The sequence below is a fragment of the Eptatretus burgeri genome, chromosome 3 (genome assembly GCF_056783735.1).
Source record: "Eptatretus burgeri isolate ZD-2024b chromosome 3, Ebu_testis_v1, whole genome shotgun sequence".
Classification (NCBI taxonomy): Eukaryota; Metazoa; Chordata; class Myxini; order Myxiniformes; family Myxinidae; genus Eptatretus; species Eptatretus burgeri.
The window spans coordinates 139,050,948-139,069,533 of record NC_140963.1 but is presented as its reverse complement, the minus strand read 5'-3'; the positions used below and the strand labels follow the sequence as shown (position 1 = coordinate 139,069,533).

The 18,586-nt window shown below is 44.0% G+C and overlaps 1 protein-coding gene across 7 annotated transcripts in view; it reads left to right on the top strand.

Annotated features, from left to right (window-relative positions):
• Positions 1-18,586, top strand: part of LOC147031118 (WASH complex subunit 2-like) — a 94,278-nt gene that overhangs the window by 42,166 nt on the left and 33,526 nt on the right. For 6 of the 7 annotated variants that reach the window (XM_085875865.1, XM_085875859.1, XM_085875860.1 and 3 more), the window contains exons 12-14: positions 15,993-16,099; positions 17,815-17,878; positions 18,209-18,379. In XM_085875865.1, the coding sequence (XP_085731991.1) occupies positions 15,993-16,099; positions 17,815-17,878; positions 18,209-18,379 (342 nt within the window). The remainder of the gene's footprint in view (positions 1-15,992; positions 16,100-17,814; positions 17,879-18,208; positions 18,380-18,586) is intronic. The other variant, XM_085875864.1, reaches the window with a different exon arrangement.

Sequence of the window (18,586 nt, the reverse complement as noted above, 5' to 3'; positions counted from 1 at the left end):
CGTACGTGTGTCCGTGGGCCCGTCTAATAAGTAGGAAATTGTTAAGTGCTTTGTGTGCTGTAAATGTTTGCATCGCATTTCGTAAAGTCGGTATAGTTCTGCTCTTGCGTGCTTCCCTAGTTCCCCATTATTATTAATAAATACCCCAATTGTTAAATGTTTTCAGCTCGTCGCGTCGATTCTTTCATTGACTGAGCATTTTGTGTGTTGGGAGTTAGAAAGCCGTTGGTTTGCCGTAAAAAGGGGACATTTGGACCGACGGTTCTCCGCGATTAAGCCGCTCGGAATCGCGCACGGGACAGGCTCGCCTCGGCGGTTTGTTCCGACGAGATCCGTCGAGGGTGGAATACCCCGGTAGTTGGATCACGTGGGTATTTAGGTACATTGAAGATTGGCAATCGACCCTACCCCACGTGATCTGCCCATTGGCGTATTTCGGTTCTTGTACGAGGACCCGTCGCTCGGACTTATCCGGGTGGCAATCTATATTCCGGGCGATCGGTCAGGCTGACTCGACTTGCGGCTCCGTCAGAGCGGTCGGTTGACGGCCGACACCCGGCCTGTGACAATATATATACAGTGGGGAGAACAAGAATTTGATACACTGCCGATTGTGCAGGTTTCCCCACTGACAAAGAACGTAGAGGTCTATGATTTTTATCATAGGTACACTTCAACTGTGAAAGACGCAATCTAAAACAAAAATCCTGAAAATCACATTGCATGATTTTTAAATAATTAATTTGCATTTTATTGCATGAAATAAGTATTTGATCACCTCCCAACCAGTAAGAATTCCGGCTCTCACAGACCTGTTAGTTTGTCGTTAAGAAGCCCTCCCATTCATCACTCATTACCTGTATTAACTGCACCTGCTTGAACTCGTTATCTGCATAAAAGACAGCTGTCCACACTCAATCAATCAGACTCCAACCTCTCCACAATGGGAAAGACCAGAGAGCTGTCTAAGGACATCAGGGACAAAATTGTGGACTTGCACAAGGCTGGGATGGGCTCCAGGACAATAGGCAAGCAGCATGGTGAGAAGGCAACAACTGTTGGTGCAATTATTAGAAAATGGAAGAAGTTCAAGATAACAGTCAATCTCCCTCGGTCTGGGGCTCCATGCAAGATCTCACCCCGTGGAGCCTCAATGATCATGAGAAAGGTGAGGGATCAGCCCAAAACTACACGGCAGGACCTGGTCAATGACCTGAAGAGAGCTGGGACCACAGTATCAAAGAAAACCATAAGTAACACACTACGCCGTCATGGATTAAAATCCTGCAGCGCACGCAAGGTCCCTCTGCGCAAGCCAGCGCTTGTCCAGGCCCGTCTGAAGTTTGCCAATGACCATCTGGATGATCCAGAGGAGGAATGGGAGAAGGTCATGTGGTCTGATGAGACCAAAATAGAGCTTTTTGGTTTAAACTCCACTCGCCGTGTTTGGAGGAAGAAGAAGGATGAGTACAACCCCAAGAACACCATCCCAACCGTGAAGCATGAAGGTGGAAACATCATTCTTTGGGGATGCTTTTCTGCAAAGGGGACAGGACGACTGCACCATATTGAGGGGAGGATGGATGGGGCCATGTATCGCGAGATCTTGGCCAACAACCTCCTTCCCTCAACAAGAGCATTGAAGATGGGGCATGGCTGGGTCTTCCAGCATGACAACGACCCGAAACACACAGCCAGGGCAACTAAGGAGTGGCTCCGTAAGAAGCATCTCAAGGTCCTGGAGTGGCGTTGCCAGTCTCCAGACCTGAACCCAACAGAAAATCTTTGGAGGGAGCTGAAAGTCTGTGTTGCCCAGCGACAGCCCCCCAAAACCTGAAGGATCTGGAGAAGATCTGTATGGAGGAGTGGGACAAAATCCCTGCTGCAGTCTGTGCAAACCTGGTTAAGAACTACAGGAAACGTCTGATCTCTGTAATTGCAAACAAAGATTTCTGTACCAAATATTAAGTTCTGTTTTTCTGATGTATCAAATACTTGTTTCATGCAATAAAATGCAAATTAATCTATCTATAATTCCAGCAATCTCTGTGTGTGTCTGTGTCTGTGTCTGTGTCTGTGTCTGTGTCTGTGTGTGTGTGTCTGTGACCACTGTTTCTCGACAACCGCTGGTCCGATCTAATTGAAACTTGCCAGATATATTGCTGGGGACCTGCGGATGTGCCTTTTCAAGGTTTGATATTAATCGGACAAGTGCTTCCCAAGTTATGGCCATTTATTTACCAAACCAATGACAACACACGTTGTTGCGTGGGCGTGGCCGATGGAGAAGGGAAGCTCAGCCGCATTCCCCATTACGGGTTACAAAGTACGGACTTCCGGAGAGTGATGACTTCGTGTATTCTAATAATTTCTCGATTTCTTATGCGCATTTATAGATAAACACAATGCCGCAAGTTATGATCGTTTTCATATGAGACGGTGCATGCCGCAATGTCCGCACGGTGCATGCCGTTTTTTTTTTTCTCCTCTTTCCTCTTCTCTTTGTGTTTTTCCTTGCGATAAAAGGCAAAATACGTTGTAACGTACGGACTTCCGGAGAGTGATGACTTCGTGTATTCTAATAATTTCTCGATTTCTAATGCACATTTATAGATAAACACAATGCCCCAAGTTATGATCGTTTTCATCTTAGACGGTGCGTAAATTTCGGTAACATCAGATTGAGCTGGTATGCTCCGAACCAGGAAGTAATTTTTTTCTCTTCTCTTCTCTTTTTGTTTTTCCTTGCGAGGACATTGCGAAAAGGCAAAATACGTTGGCGCAAATTGAATAATTGGCCATTAAAACCTAAATTGCGAGTCATCGTAACTGTGATATGCGAACTTCCGCGCCACCCACGTATGGGCATGCGAGAGCGAAGAAACGGCCTGTATGGTTGTTGTTTGTTGCTCGCGGTTTGAATATTTATTAAAAAATTTTTTTTTTTTTTTACGGGCAGCCGCGTTCCCCATTACGGGTTACAACGTACGGGCTTCCGGATAATGATGACTTCGTGTATACTCTGTGTGTGTAAATATCCCAGCAGTTGTTACTTCAATGCAAGCGATAATTTGTGGATTGCATGTGAACATTCCATATCGGCACGCACTACTTCCGCATAGTGATGACTTACTGTATTCTAATAATTTCTCGATTTCTTATGCGCATTTATCGATAAACACAATGCCCCAATCCAGTCGTCGTTTACGAGAGCGAAGGAACGGCCTGTGTGGTTGTTGTTTCTGGCACACGGTTTGAAAGCTTTTTTTTTTTGTTTTCACCTACGGGCATGCACTAGTTATTTAAAAATCATACAATGTGATTTTCAGGATTTTTGTTTCAGATTCTGTCTTTCACAGTTGAAGTGTACCTATGATAAAAATTATAGACCTCTACGTGCTTTGTAAGTGGGAAAACCTGCAAAATCGGCAGTGTATCAAATTCTTGTTCTCCCACTATATATATATATATATATATATATATATATATATATATATATATATATATATATATATATATATATATATATATATATATATATATATATATATATATATATATATATATATATATATATATATATATATATATATATATATATATATATATATATATATATATATATATATATTTCCAAAATAGTTCACGAATTATGTTTGGCACATTTCAGGAAAAAGGAATCTATTGTAATGGGGAATTACAGACTGTCGAGTCCGATAAGATTGTGTAGAGGTAATGCGCTTCACTCTGAACCGTCTAATCTGGGTTCGAATCTTGATCCGACGATAAAACTGTCCACTTTGGTGCTTTGCTGGCAGCACGTTTCACCATTGAGCACCGTGACCTTTGGGTAGGCATTAGGTCTGGAATCGGTCCGCGAGCATTAGCTTGTGGATGTTGACTATCCCATGGTAGTTTTCAATGAGGAGAGGGCAAGCTATCTCCACCACCCTAAACAAATTGAAAATTCCTGCTCAGACTCTCACCATCCTACCCTTGACATGCATGGTGATTACCTCTCAGTATGTCAATACCCCTCAATAACAATTTAGTAAGGCCTTCATCCTGCAGTGGATGACCCAACACCCCACATGACCCCCCCCCTCCTCCATTAATGATTTCAGTGTTTCTGCTAAAACTGCTAAAATCTTCATTCAAACCACACGTCAGAAAAGTGTTGCTTAAAAATGGATTTTCTACTTTGCTTTGAATCACATATCGCTTTTATGCCAGAACTAAGTGTTTGGACAAATATAGCCAATCAGACTGCAGAACATTTTGGTTCTGTGCCTAACTTCTGTTGAAAAGCATGTGTTGTGTCCCTGCGTTATTTTTTTTTGCCAGTGAAGTGAACTGGACATCTTGGTTCAGTGGAAGCTGTTTTGCTAAGTTTATAGAAAAACTGCCAAAACCACAAGAGAAAGGCGTGATTATAGGGAGTGAAAATGAACTTGAAGATAGGCCTGTATTTATTTACCATTCATCAATACCATTTGGTGAAAGTTACAGATTACAGGATTCATTGCATATCTACCCCGGAGAGGGGGGGAGGTCTTGTGTGTCTTTTTGGATGTTCTGGGTCTTTCGTGTCCTCGGTGACTTTTGGGGGTCTTCGAGGGTCAACGGTCGAAGGGGTCTCGGCAGTCCAAAGCGTCGAAATGTTCATTCCAATAGTACGTAAATAATAGACCTTTGTGCAGTCTGCAACCGACATTCAAACAGTACGTGATTAATAGACATATAGTCTTCACAGACTGAATCACAGCTTCACCGCCTCACCAACTGTGCTTTTCGTTTTTAGCTCACCTGGACTTTCGATCCGGGGAGCTTATGGGATGGTCCCTCTGTCAGTCAACAAGTGCTTGCAACTTCTTTTCTGAAACTACATGTACGATTTCGATGAGATTTTATCACAAACTCCACCACCCTGTATGTACCAAAGTCGTTCATGGCATTAATAAAATCAGGCCCTCTGGGGTCTACAAGGGTTGCCCCCCAAAATAGGTATTTGCTTTCTTCTCATAAATTACACATGCAATTCCGATGAAACTTGACCACAACCTTCATCACCCATGATGTACCAAAGTTTGTTCACGCTATTTAAAAAAAAATCGGGGTCGAAGGGGATTTACCAGGGGCAGAGGGTATGGTCCCCCAAAATAGGTATTTGCTGTAAATTGGTTCATTGGTACATTTTGCTGATTTCTGTCACGCATTGATTTCCTCCTCAGTATCATGATTCTACCAGGTGAGCACCCAGGGGTAATGCCCCTGGGGGTATTTAAAAATATAGATTAGTGTGGATCGGCTCGCTATGCTCACCTCTCCATACGTCGTTGCAGAGATTGACATCACAGGTTTGCCGTGTTGTCATGATTTACACCAATCATAATACAAACATTTCTTTTGTACAAATTTATTTGGAACTAGTGCGTGCCCGTAGGTGCGTGCCAGTATGTGCAGCTTCGTTCCTTCGCTCTCGTAATCGACGACTGGATTGGGGCATTGTTTCAATTAGATCGGACCAACCGTATCATAAATGGCCATAACTTGGGAAACACCTGGGAAACGTACTCAGGTCCCCAGCGTCAATTGTGACGTTGTATCAAACAAAGAAGAAGAATAATTGTGACGCCCCTCTCTCTACCCCCCCCCTCTCTCCCCCCTCGTCTCCCCCTCTCTCTCCCCCTTCTCTCTCTCTCCCCTTCTCTCTCTCTCCCCCTTCTCTCTCTCTCCCTTCTCTCTCTCTCCCCTTCTCTCTCTCTCCCCTTCTCTCTCTCTCCCCCTTCTCTCTCTCTCCCCCTTCTCTCTCTCTCTCCCCCTTCTCTCTCTCTCCCCTCCCTCTCTCTCCCCCTCCCTCTCTCTCCCCCTCCCTCTCCCTCCCTCTCCCCTCCCTCTCCCCCTCCCTCTCCCCTCCCTCTCCCCTCCCTCTCCCCCTCTCTCTCTCCCCCCCTCTCTCCCCCCCTCTCTCCCCCCTCTCTCTCCCCTCTCTCTCCCCCTCTCTCTCGCCCTCTCTCTCGCCCTCCTCTCTCGCCCTCCCCTCTCTCCCCTCCCCTCTCTCCCCTCCCCTCTCGCCTCTCTCGCCCCTCCCCTCTCGCCCCTCCCCTCTTGCCCCTCCTCCCTCGCCCCTCCTCTCTCTTGCCCCTCTCTCTCGCCTCCACTCTCACCCCCTCTCGCACCCCTCACCCGTCCCCCTCTCTCGCCACCTCCTCTCTCCCCTCTCTTTCACCCCGTCTCTCCCTCCCCTCTCTTTCCCCCTCTCTCGCCTGCTCTTTTTCCCCCCTCTCTCCTCCCTCTCTCCCCCTCTCTCCCCCTCTCTCCCCCTCTCTCCCCCTCTCTCCCCCTCTCTCCCCCTCTCTCCCCCTCTCTTCCCCCTCTCACCCCTCTCTCTCCCCCTCTCTCCCCCTCTCACCCCCTCTCTCCCCCCTCCTCTCTTCCCCCTCCTCTCTTGCCCCTCTCTCTGTAAATGTATTCACAAATGTCTACCAAGCACAACAATTAATTCAAACCTTGGGGAAAAAACAGCTTTCAAACCCTTGGGAAACAGCTGTTTCCCTTGGGAAAATCCAAACCTTGGGATTAATTAATAATTTGAACAATTAATTCAAACCTTGGGAAAAAACAGCTTTCAAACCTTGGGAAACACTTGAGAAACAGCTGAAACGGATGAAGAACGATATCAAACCTTGAAAAGGCACATACTCAGGTCCCCAGCGTCGATTGTGACGTCATACCAAACGAAGAAGAAGAAGAATTGTAACGTCAATCGTGCAAAAATAAATAAATAAACATTAATTGTGACGTCATTCGTGATGTCATAGCACCATGTCCTGTCATTGGTTGACAGACGTTATTGGTCATTATTGGTTGACAGACAATATATAGGTCGTTATTGGTTGACAGACATTGGTCATTGTATCACGTTATTCTTTTTATTACTGCCAATTATTGTTCTATTATTATTAATATGCTGTTATCATTATTCTGAGATATCTTTGGGAAAAAATGGCATGATATGGTGGAACGACACTTCAGCTGCGATATATACACCTTTCCAACACTGAAAAAAGCAATAAAATGGCCATAACTTGGGAACCGCTCATCCGATTAATATCAAACCTTGAAAAGGCACATCCGCGGGTCCCCGACAATATTCCTGGTAAGTTTCAATCAGATCGGACCGGCGGTTGTCGAGAAACGGCGGTCGCAGACACACACACACACACACACACACACACACACACACACAAACACACACAAATTGCTGGAATTATAGATAGATACTAGCCGAAACCCCGTCACAGACAGGGCACAAAATTGGTCCTTCAGTGTTAATTTTGATTATCTGTCGAATGGCGTTGGTCCTGTCTCGATCGGATGAAATTGAGAAATTGAAGTTACCCGGTGACCTTGACCCCTTGACCTTTAACCTTGAACTTGACCCCCCCCCCCCCATGTCTGTTCTCGTGTTCCAAGGATCACTCCTGCCAAGTTTCACCTCATTCCATCCAACGGTTCGGCCGCCTATAAAGGACGAACAAACGCACACACATACATACATACAAACATATTCTATTTTTTTAGTATAGTAGATTGGTGATGTGATATTTATTTGTGATATAACGAGGTCCAAGTGGTCTAAATGGTCAAGGGTCTAAGCTGTCCAATCTGTCTGAATTGTGTAAAGGGTCTAAATGGTGTTAACATCTTTGGGGTCTTTTGGGTCCTCGGGGACTTTTTGGACTTTTGGGTCATTTGGGTTTCTTGGGGTTTTGGATTATCTTGGTCTTTTTAGTCCTCGGGGTCTTAAAGGGTCTTCAACGGTCGAAGGGGTTTCAGCAGTCTAAAGCATCAAAACATACATTCCAATTGTACATAATTAATGGACGTATGTGTGTGAAGTCAGGGGGCAACTGACGTTCAGAGTACGTAATTTATAGACTTATGTGCAGTCTGCAATTGACATGGAAACAATACGTAATTAAGACATGTAGTCTCACATGTGTTGTCTGGAAGTAACGTTCAAAGAGGACATGATTAATAAGCATATTGTCTTCATGGACTGACGGATGGTTTCACGGCTTCACCGCCTTACCACCTCTCCGCCTCACCGTACTTTTCACTTTTTACTTATAGACTGGATGAAGATTCTACCCCTCCCCCACCTCAATCCTGGCTTTTGGCTCATTCCACGATGTGGAATACCACATTTGCAAAACGATGTGGTATCTTTTTTTTTAACTCATAAAATGCTTTCTGTTTTATGTATTTTGTTATTTTGGTATGGATTAAATCTATCTATGTTATTAAATTATCTTAATACTTGTTTCAGTTGATGTGGGGAATGGTTTGGATGTGTATCACTTTTGGAATTGTTCTGTCCACTGTCCATTTCTCTTCCACCCCCTTCATGATCCTGGCATGCTTTGGTTGAGTCCACATTTACGCTTGATTTCTTTTCCTCATAAAACCATTGATTTTTTATATTTTTGTAAATTTTGGGTTGCGTGCACTAGCCCAGAGATGAAGGAACTTCCTCATGTTGGAATCACCATCAGAGCTTCAGCAGTGATTGAGGTAGGTCGGGCTACAGTTTTACATTGTTTTGAGAGGGGAAGAAGAAGAAAAAATACAAATTGGCGTTTTAACGATGTATTCTTGGTGTCTTTTTAAGTCTTTGTAGTTCAGAAAACGCTCAAAAATAAAGGTTTTAGCTCTTGTATGCTTATGACTTCACTCTTTGGGAGTTGAACGTTTCATTGTGTGCACATTTGAATGGTCAGCTATTCCCCCCCCCCCCGTATCACCCCTCTATTTGGACTACTACCATATTCCATGATAGGTAAAGGCGAGAAATGAATGAAGAACCGGAGAAAACAAAATAACTGAAAAATATGAACAGAAATCCAAACACTGTGGAGTTGCATAGCTCTCTGAGTGATAACTATGAATTATTTTACATATGTGCACTTTCAATGAGTGTGGAAAAGTGGCTCTCGAGTACTGTAACTGAAAGTTGTCAGAGAAAATTAAATAACTGAAAAAGAAATAATTTTACATAAATATGTGCAGAAATAATTAAAAAAATTAAAACGTCCAATTGTCAACACTACTTGACCGGTCAAAAGTTTTAGAACACCCCCATTTTGCCAGTTTTTACTGAAATTTAAGCAGATCAAGTCCAGTGAATAACCTGAAATGGTACAAAACAAAGTGGTAAACTGCCAGAGGTTAAAAAAAAGTTTAGGTTACCAAAAACTGAAAAATAATGTAAATTTCAGAGTTGTTAAAAAAGGCCCTTTTCAGGGAACAAGTAATGGGTGAGCAACTGCAGCTGTTCTGCAGCAATGAAAGTAAATTAAGCTTTGAAAGTTGATGCAAACAATTCCTACAGGTGTCGCAAGTTTTGTTGATTAGTTACAAACCCTCTGTCTGTATAAAAGCAGTGTTGGAGCAGACTGTGTTGCGACACCCTCTGAAGCATTATTTGGACAATATTGCACTGCAGGAAGTAGTATATTGCTATCATAATGGTGAGAAAAAGACAATTAACAAAGGAAGACAGACAGACCATAATAACCCTTAAAAGTGTAGGTCTTTCCTTTAGAGAAATTGCAAAGAAAGCCAAGGTGTCAGTGAGTTCAGTTTCCTACAACATCAAAAGGCACTTGGAAACTGGAGAAAACTCTGACAGGAAGAGGTCTGGCAGACCCAAAGCCACAACACAATCAGAAGACAAGTTTCTGAGAGTCAACAGCTTGTGTGATAGGCGGCTCACAGGACAGCAGCTTCAAGCACAGCTTAACACTGGTCAAAGTAAGGAAGTCTCAGTTTCAACTGTGAAGAGAAGACTTTGAGCTACAGGTTTGACAGGTCGAGTGACAGTATGAAAGCCATTGCTAAGATGGCAAAATAAGAAAAAGAGGCTTGCCTGGGCCATGAAGCACCGCCAGTGGACTACTGAAAATGAAGAAGGTCTTCTGGACCGATCAATCAAAATTTGAAATCTTTGGTTCATCGCGCAGGGTTTTTGTACGCCGTCGAGTCGGCGAAGGGATGGTTCCTCAGTGTGTGACACCAACTGTCAAACATGGAGGAGGAAGCGTGATGATCTGGGGCTCTTTTGCTGGATCCAGAGTCAGTGACTTGCACAGAGTGAATGGCACCCTGAACCAAAAGGGCCACCACAGCATTTTGCAGCACCATGCAATACCCTCTGGTCGACGCCTAGTTGGTCAAGGGTTCATCCTGCAGCAAGATAACGATCCAAAACATACCTCCAGGCTATGTCAGAACTACCTTAGAAGAAAAGAACAAGACTGTACGCTTCAAGTCATGGAATGGCCAGCACAGTCTCCAGACTTAAACCCCATCGAGCAGGTTTGGGATGAACTGGACAGAAGGGTGAAAGAAAAGCAAACCGACAAGTGCAACACATTTGTGGGAACTTCTTCAACAGTGTTGGGAAGAACTTTCCAAACAATATTTGATTTCCATTGTACAAAGAATGCTACGAGTATGTTCGGCTGTAAAGCCGCTGTTACACCTTGACGATTTAGCCAGCATATGCTGATTTATGAAAAATTTGTCTAAAACGCTGGCACACGTCGAATACGTTATGGGTACGTTTTGTATACGTTAAGAGCATGCTGAAAAACACTGCCATACGTCGTAGTACACTGGCTTTAAACGTTGTACTTTTGGGTTGTCCTCAAATTTTTGCATGCTTGAAATTTTACGACGTATGCCGGCATATGACTTTCACGTTCCGCTACGCTGGCCATAAGTTGTAGGCACGTTATGCGATCGTTGACACACGTCGACACACGTTACTTGTAAGTTACTCATAAGTCGAAACACGTCGAGGTAATGTTTAGCGTACCCGAAACTTATTTCTAACCTATGAGTAACGTTTTGTAAGCACGCTACACGAACGTTGTTCACACTTCGCAACACGTTACTTGAAAGTTCCTCATACGTCGAAACACGTCAAAGTTATGTTTAGGGTACCCGTGACTTATTTATAACCTATGAGTAACGTGTTTGGGAATTATTTGTAAAGCATGTCCTACGCACAGATACGTATGTAGACGTATTTGACGTCTTCAGGACGACCACAGAATTTACTGAACGCGTTTCTAATGTACAGATACCATATAATGGCATATTGGCAGCGTTTTGGGGAATTGGTATATAAAAAGGGGCTTCGCAGGAGGAACCCGTTTTTTTTTTTAGACTTTGTGGTGAGTCCATGTCCATGTCATTCCGAGAGATGGAGGATACGGCAAGGCTGAGACAACAATACCTACCTGTCCTCGAACATCAACATGACCTCATCGAGTTGACACTGTACCAGTTGCGTGCCAATAGAGCCGGGAGAAGAAGACGTGAACGGAGGAGAAGGAACTGGGTCAGACCATGGATCGGGAGGCGATGCCATTACGGCATATATGACCAGCTCATGGTGGAACTCTGGATCGAGGACCATGCATCCTTCATCAACTTCCTGCGAATGCCCCCAGCGATGTTCGACGAGCTGCTAGCCAGAGAGGGTCAAAGGATAACCAACCAGTACACCTTCTACAGGGATCCGCTTGAGTCTGGCATGAAGCTGGCACTGAGCCTGCTGCTGTTGGCGCCGTGACTGCAGTGCTGTGGAAGCGATTTAACTCATTCAATGAAAACGATTTCAATTGCCGAGCACCAGCATCCAAAAACAATAGGCGAGTGACAGGCATTTATTAAAAGTGAAGTTGCAGCCTATGAATAGAAAACCTCACGTAATCTTCGACGATACGCTGCCACACGATGCATACATTAGACTATCGTTGGGCATAGGTTGTGGACGCCTAAAACACGCTAATCAATCGTTGGTATAACTTATCTATAAGTTATCGAAACGTTCTGTGTTCATTACTAGTACATTATGCATTTGTCCAAGTCGTTTTGAATACTTTAAAAACTGAAACAAAAAAATAGTTCATCGTGGGAATGAGAAAAAAAAATTAGCCGAAAAGAACATCGAACAATGGTGCAAAGTACTCTCCTATTCGTGGATGCAACGAGGATCCATCATCACCCACACCCTCCCCATCACGCTCACTGACATGGACCTACTACTACTGACACGCTCACCGAATACTACTACTACTGATACAACTGACATTGACATCTACTCAACATGGAGTCTGGAACACTGATGGGTTCCTCTTGTGAAGCCCATTTGTATATACCAATTTCCCTAAACGCTGCCAAATCACCATTATACGGTAGATGTAAGTTAGAAACACGTTCAGTAAGTTCTGTGGTCGTCCGGAAGACGTCAATCAAATTCGTCTACATACGACAATGTGCGTTTGAGATACGTTACACATAGATTCAAAGCACGCTACTCATAGGTTCAAAGCACGTTACTCATAGGTTAAAAATTAAGTTTCGGGTATGCTAAACATTACCTCAACTTGTTTCGACTTGTGAGTAACTTACAAGTAACGTGTGTCCGATGTGTGTCAACGATCGCGGAGCGTGCCAAGAACTTATGCCAGTGTATGCGGAACTTGTGAGCCATACGTCGTAAAATTTTCAGCATGCTTGAAATTTCACGACGTACCAGACGTACCACGGAATATGACAGCGTACTTCATTGTTTTTCAGCGTGCTCCTAACGTATACACAACTTACCCATACCGTATTCGACGTGTGCCAGCGTTTTACACACATTTTTCATAGGTCGGCATACGCTGGCGAAATCGTCAAGGTGTGACTGCGATGTTGACACTTCCAATTTTCAGGCGGTTATGATTTAAATCGGCGAGCGGCAGCTTTTTCACAGATATCCATTTGGTGGAACTAGAAACCACGAGTTCGTCGGCGATACGTGCAGCGCGCTATGCATAAGTTAAACTATCGTTGGGCATAGATTGTGAACGCCGACAACAGGCGAATCATTCGTTGGTATTAGTTATCTAAAAGACAACGAAACGTTCTGTGCCCGTTACTAATATGTTATGCATACGACCAACTCGTTATGAATACAACCAAAACTTAAAAAAAAAAAACCTCAAAACTTCAGCGTACGCCAACGTTTTACATACATTTTTATACGTTGCCATTTGCTGGCTAAAACGTCAAGGTGTGACAGCACCTTTATATCTGCAAAAGGTGGCGACTTTGATGAGTCAAAAATTTAGATTAAAATTTGTTCAACAAAACGATTCATAGATTTCTTTTTTTATTTGAAATTGTTTGTTTGTTCTTTGCTTTAATTTCAGAGTGCATTGAAACATTAAACTGCTTAGATTTCAGTAAAAACTGCAAAAATGGGGGTGTTCTCAAACTTTTTACCGGTAGAGTATATATGCCCAACGACCTGACCAAACTTTAAATACCACCGCTTTATTCACACCATTATTCATTTGAATTTAGTGCTACGGTACTGCATCATGAGGTATTCAAAGAAGATCATGCCTTTTGTGAACCTTGTGAGTTTCTGGTATCGCCTCATCGCGCGTCAAATGGAAGTTAATGTTTTTTCTCTCCTGTTTGTTTTCCGAGTTGTCTTCATTGGTTTCCATTCCAGAAAAGATATCAATGAATGAAAATACCTTGTTTTTCCTTTTATTTTGATGAATATACGCACAATGCAATATGAACAAATAGAAGGATTGACAGGCTGAGAGCTCTTTCACGATTCTGTGGGTGGTGGTGCATGGCCGTTCTTAGTTGGTAGAGTGATCCATCTGGTTGATTCTGATAACGAGCGAGACTCCGACGCGCTAACTGGTTAAACGACCATGGTACCTGGCCTTCGGCCTGATGTGGCCGGTGGACGAGCTTCTTCGAGGGACGAGCGGCTGCAAGCCGTGCAAGATGGAGGAATTACAGGTCTGTGTTGTCCGGGGCTGTATGCACGTGACACTGGACGGGCCAGTGTGTACCTTGCCCTTCACCGATGGGCTCGGGTAAACCGCTGAGCCCCGTCCGTGATCGGGACTGGGGCTTGAGACATTGTCCCACAAACGAGGAATTCCCAGAAAGCGCGAGTCATCAGCTTGTGTTGATCAAGTCCCTGCCCTTTGTACACACCACCCGTCGCTACTACTGATAGGACGGTTTGGTGAGATCCTCAGATCAGCCTCTGCACAGGATGTAAACCAGTGATGGGATTTTGACCAACTTTTGGCAAAAGTATATATTAAGATGCAAAGATGAACTGATTAGATTTTAGCATCGAGAGGTCAAAGGTCAGAGGTCATGCCGGGTAAAAATGTTATCGAGGTTGTGATTTGACCTAAACCAAGTACATTTACCATGATGCATATGTACAGATTAGATATTGAGGTCAAATGGTCTTGAGGTTTTTCGGTCGAAGATAGCGTAAACAGACTTCATGTGGGAGGAGGGGTATCGGTCGACATCGCGACGTTGAATTGTGCCTCATTAATTTTTTCAGTGCAACATTTGATTATTGTTAAACTGTTATGACACTAATATTGCATTTTAACAATTATATAAACCTTGGGCGTGTGTCACGGATTTACATTTCTGCTATTGTACTTACGATAAGAGTACTCGCCCTACATGCGATTTTGTTTCCAGCGTGCAACGCATTGTTCTGGCGCATCCCTTTATTTGGGTGGTGTATAGGCAACAGACCGTTGCTTTTATCACTGGCTTATGTCTGAAGTAATTAAAAACAGCTCACCACACTGGAAAATGTGGGGTCAGGAATACTGCTCTGTAAATGGTGCTGACTTGTAATACCCTGTCACACCTGAAGCAGCACTACACAATACAATACACATTTACATTGAAAATTTCCCTCCCCCCTCCCTCAATACCACCCGCAAAAATAAAAGAAACACCTCTGTACACTAATTGAGATCATGGTGATCCTCTATAGAGCAGGTCTGGATGTAATCGGCCCAGAACCTGAAGGAAGAGTCGTGTGACACAAACACACACCAGTCCATGAATTATAGTAAGGATTGTATCCATCCATTAACCGGGCGCAGTGGCGTGCGCCTGTAATCCGGCTACTCGGAGGCTTGGGTTGGAGGATCGCTTGAGGACGGGCGCTCTGCACTGGGCCACGCTATGAGAGGGCGTAGGGCAGCCCAGAATCATGGCGAAACCCAATCCTTATCCCTGTGTCGTAAGAGGCGACCAGGGTTGCGTCAGGAAGGGCATCCGGCGTAAAACCTATGCCAAATCAGTATGCGGATCATAACGGATGATCCGCTGTGGCGACCCCAAACGGGAGCAGCCGAAAGACAAACAACAACATTGTATCCATCCATTGGGACCATACTCTGTACAGAGCATTGGTGCTGCCGAAGCAGTCTCCTGGATTATTGAACACAATCCTGGACGGGTTAACACTCCGCCGAAGCAGGATACTCGAATGGTTCATTCTTCCCAGAAAGTTGGCGCTCATTTTGCCGACCACTGAAGGATGACAGGCTGAGTCAACCCCACCTGGTATCGATTCAACATCCGAGCAGGATTTGAACTCAGGACATTAGGATCCCAAGCCCACCACCCTAACCATGAAGCCAACACCAGGCATAGTAAGGATTCATTTTGTATGTTTTATCATCCATTAGCCAAACGTAACATATCGTGGTTGGCATACTCCATTTATTTCTTAACAAGGGTCAACGTCTTGTAAAACGATGCAAGTAATTTGCATATACTGACCACCCCCTCACCCTCACTTCCTCCCTCCCTCCTCCAATGTTCCTTGCTTACCAAGCTGCTATAACTCGTCAAAAATGTGCTGCACTCATCGCCTTGCCCTGCCCCAACCCCATCATGATCTACCATGCCCATGATCCCACCACTCCCTCAAGGTGGTTTTGCTCACATAGATGGTTGATGTTTTTTTTTCTTTCTGTGTCTACACTGAATCTTCAAGTTAACCCCTTCACACAACCTGGACAAACATGTTGATCAACAGTTGGTGATTATTGGTTCTCTGTTGTTTGTTGCAGCAGAGAAGGACAACGTTGTACCCCCAGGGAATGACCTTTTTAGCCCCCACAATGGGCTTTTTGCTGGAACTAAAAACCTCTTTTTTGATGATGATGGTGATGAAAAGGTGAGTACATGGTGGTAGTCGGTCAATTTGTTTCTGAGGGTCATTGTTGGTTTTATCAACCTGCCTTCCTTCCTTCCTTCCTTCCTTCCTTCCTTCTGCAGCCTTTTAAAAATGTGAACAAAACAGGGTTTGAGACACATGAAGGAGCCGCACGACACGTGGAGAGGTTGCCATATGAACAATAAATAAGGACAATAGGGAGAATTTGGAGAAATATATAAACAAATATATGTCCCCACCACATTTCCACAGGGCGCTCAAGGTCCGCCAACAACCCCCTTCTGGTAAAACTACCAAAATCACGAATCACTGCTCATCTTCACTCTTTCATTCCTCTTTTTTCCCGCCTTTGGAATAAACTTCCTCACTCTATTCTTTCCCATTCTTCCCTCCAGGCTTTCAAAACAGCTGTTCACCACCACCTCTTATCTTCCCCCATCCAAATCCTCGATCTTTTCTACCCCCGATAATCCACCCAAGCCCACTTCCTTCATTTCTCCTGCTTTCCTTCCTGAAAGTCCCTGAAATGTCCATCTTCTCTTCGCCATGTTCCCCGTCCCATCCCCATCCCTCTCCCTTCCACAGTTCACCTAATGTGTCTGTTCCCCACTGTTTTGTCCCTTCCACTCCCACCCCTCTTGTCTCATGCCTCCTTGCTGTGAGTTGTGTGTTTGCTCTCATACGAGCCTCGACCAAGGTATACAAAAAAAAAAAAAAAAACAATATCATGAAAAGTAGAAAAACAACTCCGACGATCTATTTACACATCAGAAAAAAAATCATATGTATATATATATATATATATATATATATATATATATATATATATATATATATATATATATATATATATATATATATATATTATCTGTGCCCGGCGGCCTCAGGACCGGGTGTTCGGGAGGAATCTGAGTGCTTCTCCTTGTGGTCGAATTCAAAATGGTCATGGTGATCAGCCATCATTTTGATTCACAAGAGCGAATGGTCAAATTGGTTATACCTTGGATCTCCTGCTAGTGAAAAACGAAGCAGTTTAACTTCCCTCATCCATGCCTGCAAAGTCAAAATACCAACCTGGTTTATGCACTTCACCTCGAGTTGAACATTTGCAAAGATGATGAAACCCACAAATATTCTCAAGCTTTTCTCTTTGATTGATCTTTCGACCACGAGGGTCTAAATGACCTCCCCACATTTCTATTATATCTCAGATGAAGCGCAGGTTTCTATATAATTTGATGTTTGCTCCGGCCTTGTATTGGATGGGGGGTGGAGGGGGGGCAGGGGGTGTTATTTTTTAATTTCCAGCACATTTGAAATGGTCGTATGATTTCATCGTTTTGTTTGAGCAGATGTTCGTTTCTCCCCAAACGGTTAGCTCATGCATGCACGTGTAAAGTGGCTCGGTGTCGGCCTGAAAATCGAGCTATTCTGTGAGGCTTTTCCAAGTTTTCTGTTGAAAATATTGTGTGAATGTTCATGTTGTGAGCCCTGCAAGTGCATTGTTGAACATGTGTTACCATGACGTTCTGTAGCATTGAGTGTGCAGTTGAGTTGTACACGGGGAACGCAAACTTTATCTCTTAATCATATGGGGCGAGCTTGTTGTTTTCTTGATTCTGAGGTCTTCAGGGTTGCAAGACGTAATTTGTAAATGAGTTGTAACCTTTGTACATTTATCCCCTTCCCCCCACCTCAATGCCCGCTTGTTCCAGGGAGGTTTGTTTGACGATGAGCCAACCATAAAGGCTAGAGTGACCGTGGTGAAGACATTGCAAGGTAGGTTTGCTTCAGAGCTGATTCAACAAGTGACCACAATAATGAGACCATTCATCCTCCAACTTCGTGAAGCCGATGTCACTGAAATTTTACACCTTACTCGTGATATTTTAGCGTACACGTGGGGCTGAACGTTTCACATTTCCTGAATTTTGTTCCTGGTTCAATTGATTGATCTTGCTATTCTGTTTAACGGAAAGGTTGATCGACTTGTGATCCACTTGTCCATTGGACCTGAGCTGACTGTTCTGAACGACAAATCTACCGTCTGTGCAGCATGTGTTGAAATGAGGGGCAAAACATTTACCACCATTTCTCATCCTCGCCTAGGAACGCCAGCACAGCGAGGAACCGGCACACGTGCGGGACTGCAACATAAGGGGCAGGCGGGCACTTTGGATGATCGGGAGAAATCTGCAAATGCTCAGTCGTTGTTTGATGAAGATGACGACGATTTATTTGCATTTGTGACATCTGGCAAGAAGGTTGGAGTTGGTCAAGGTAAGTGATTCAAACAACACGGTGTTGGAACGCCTTTGATTATTTGGTTAAATAACCTCCTGATCGATGCTGAGAATGTGTGGCTTCCCTTTTCTGTATTACGTTTTGTCATCACCGCCACAGTTTGCAAAAAGTTATCTTGTCATTGCACGACATCATCATTTGTCAATGTAAACTGAAAACATTGTCGTGTGGACGGCAACTTCC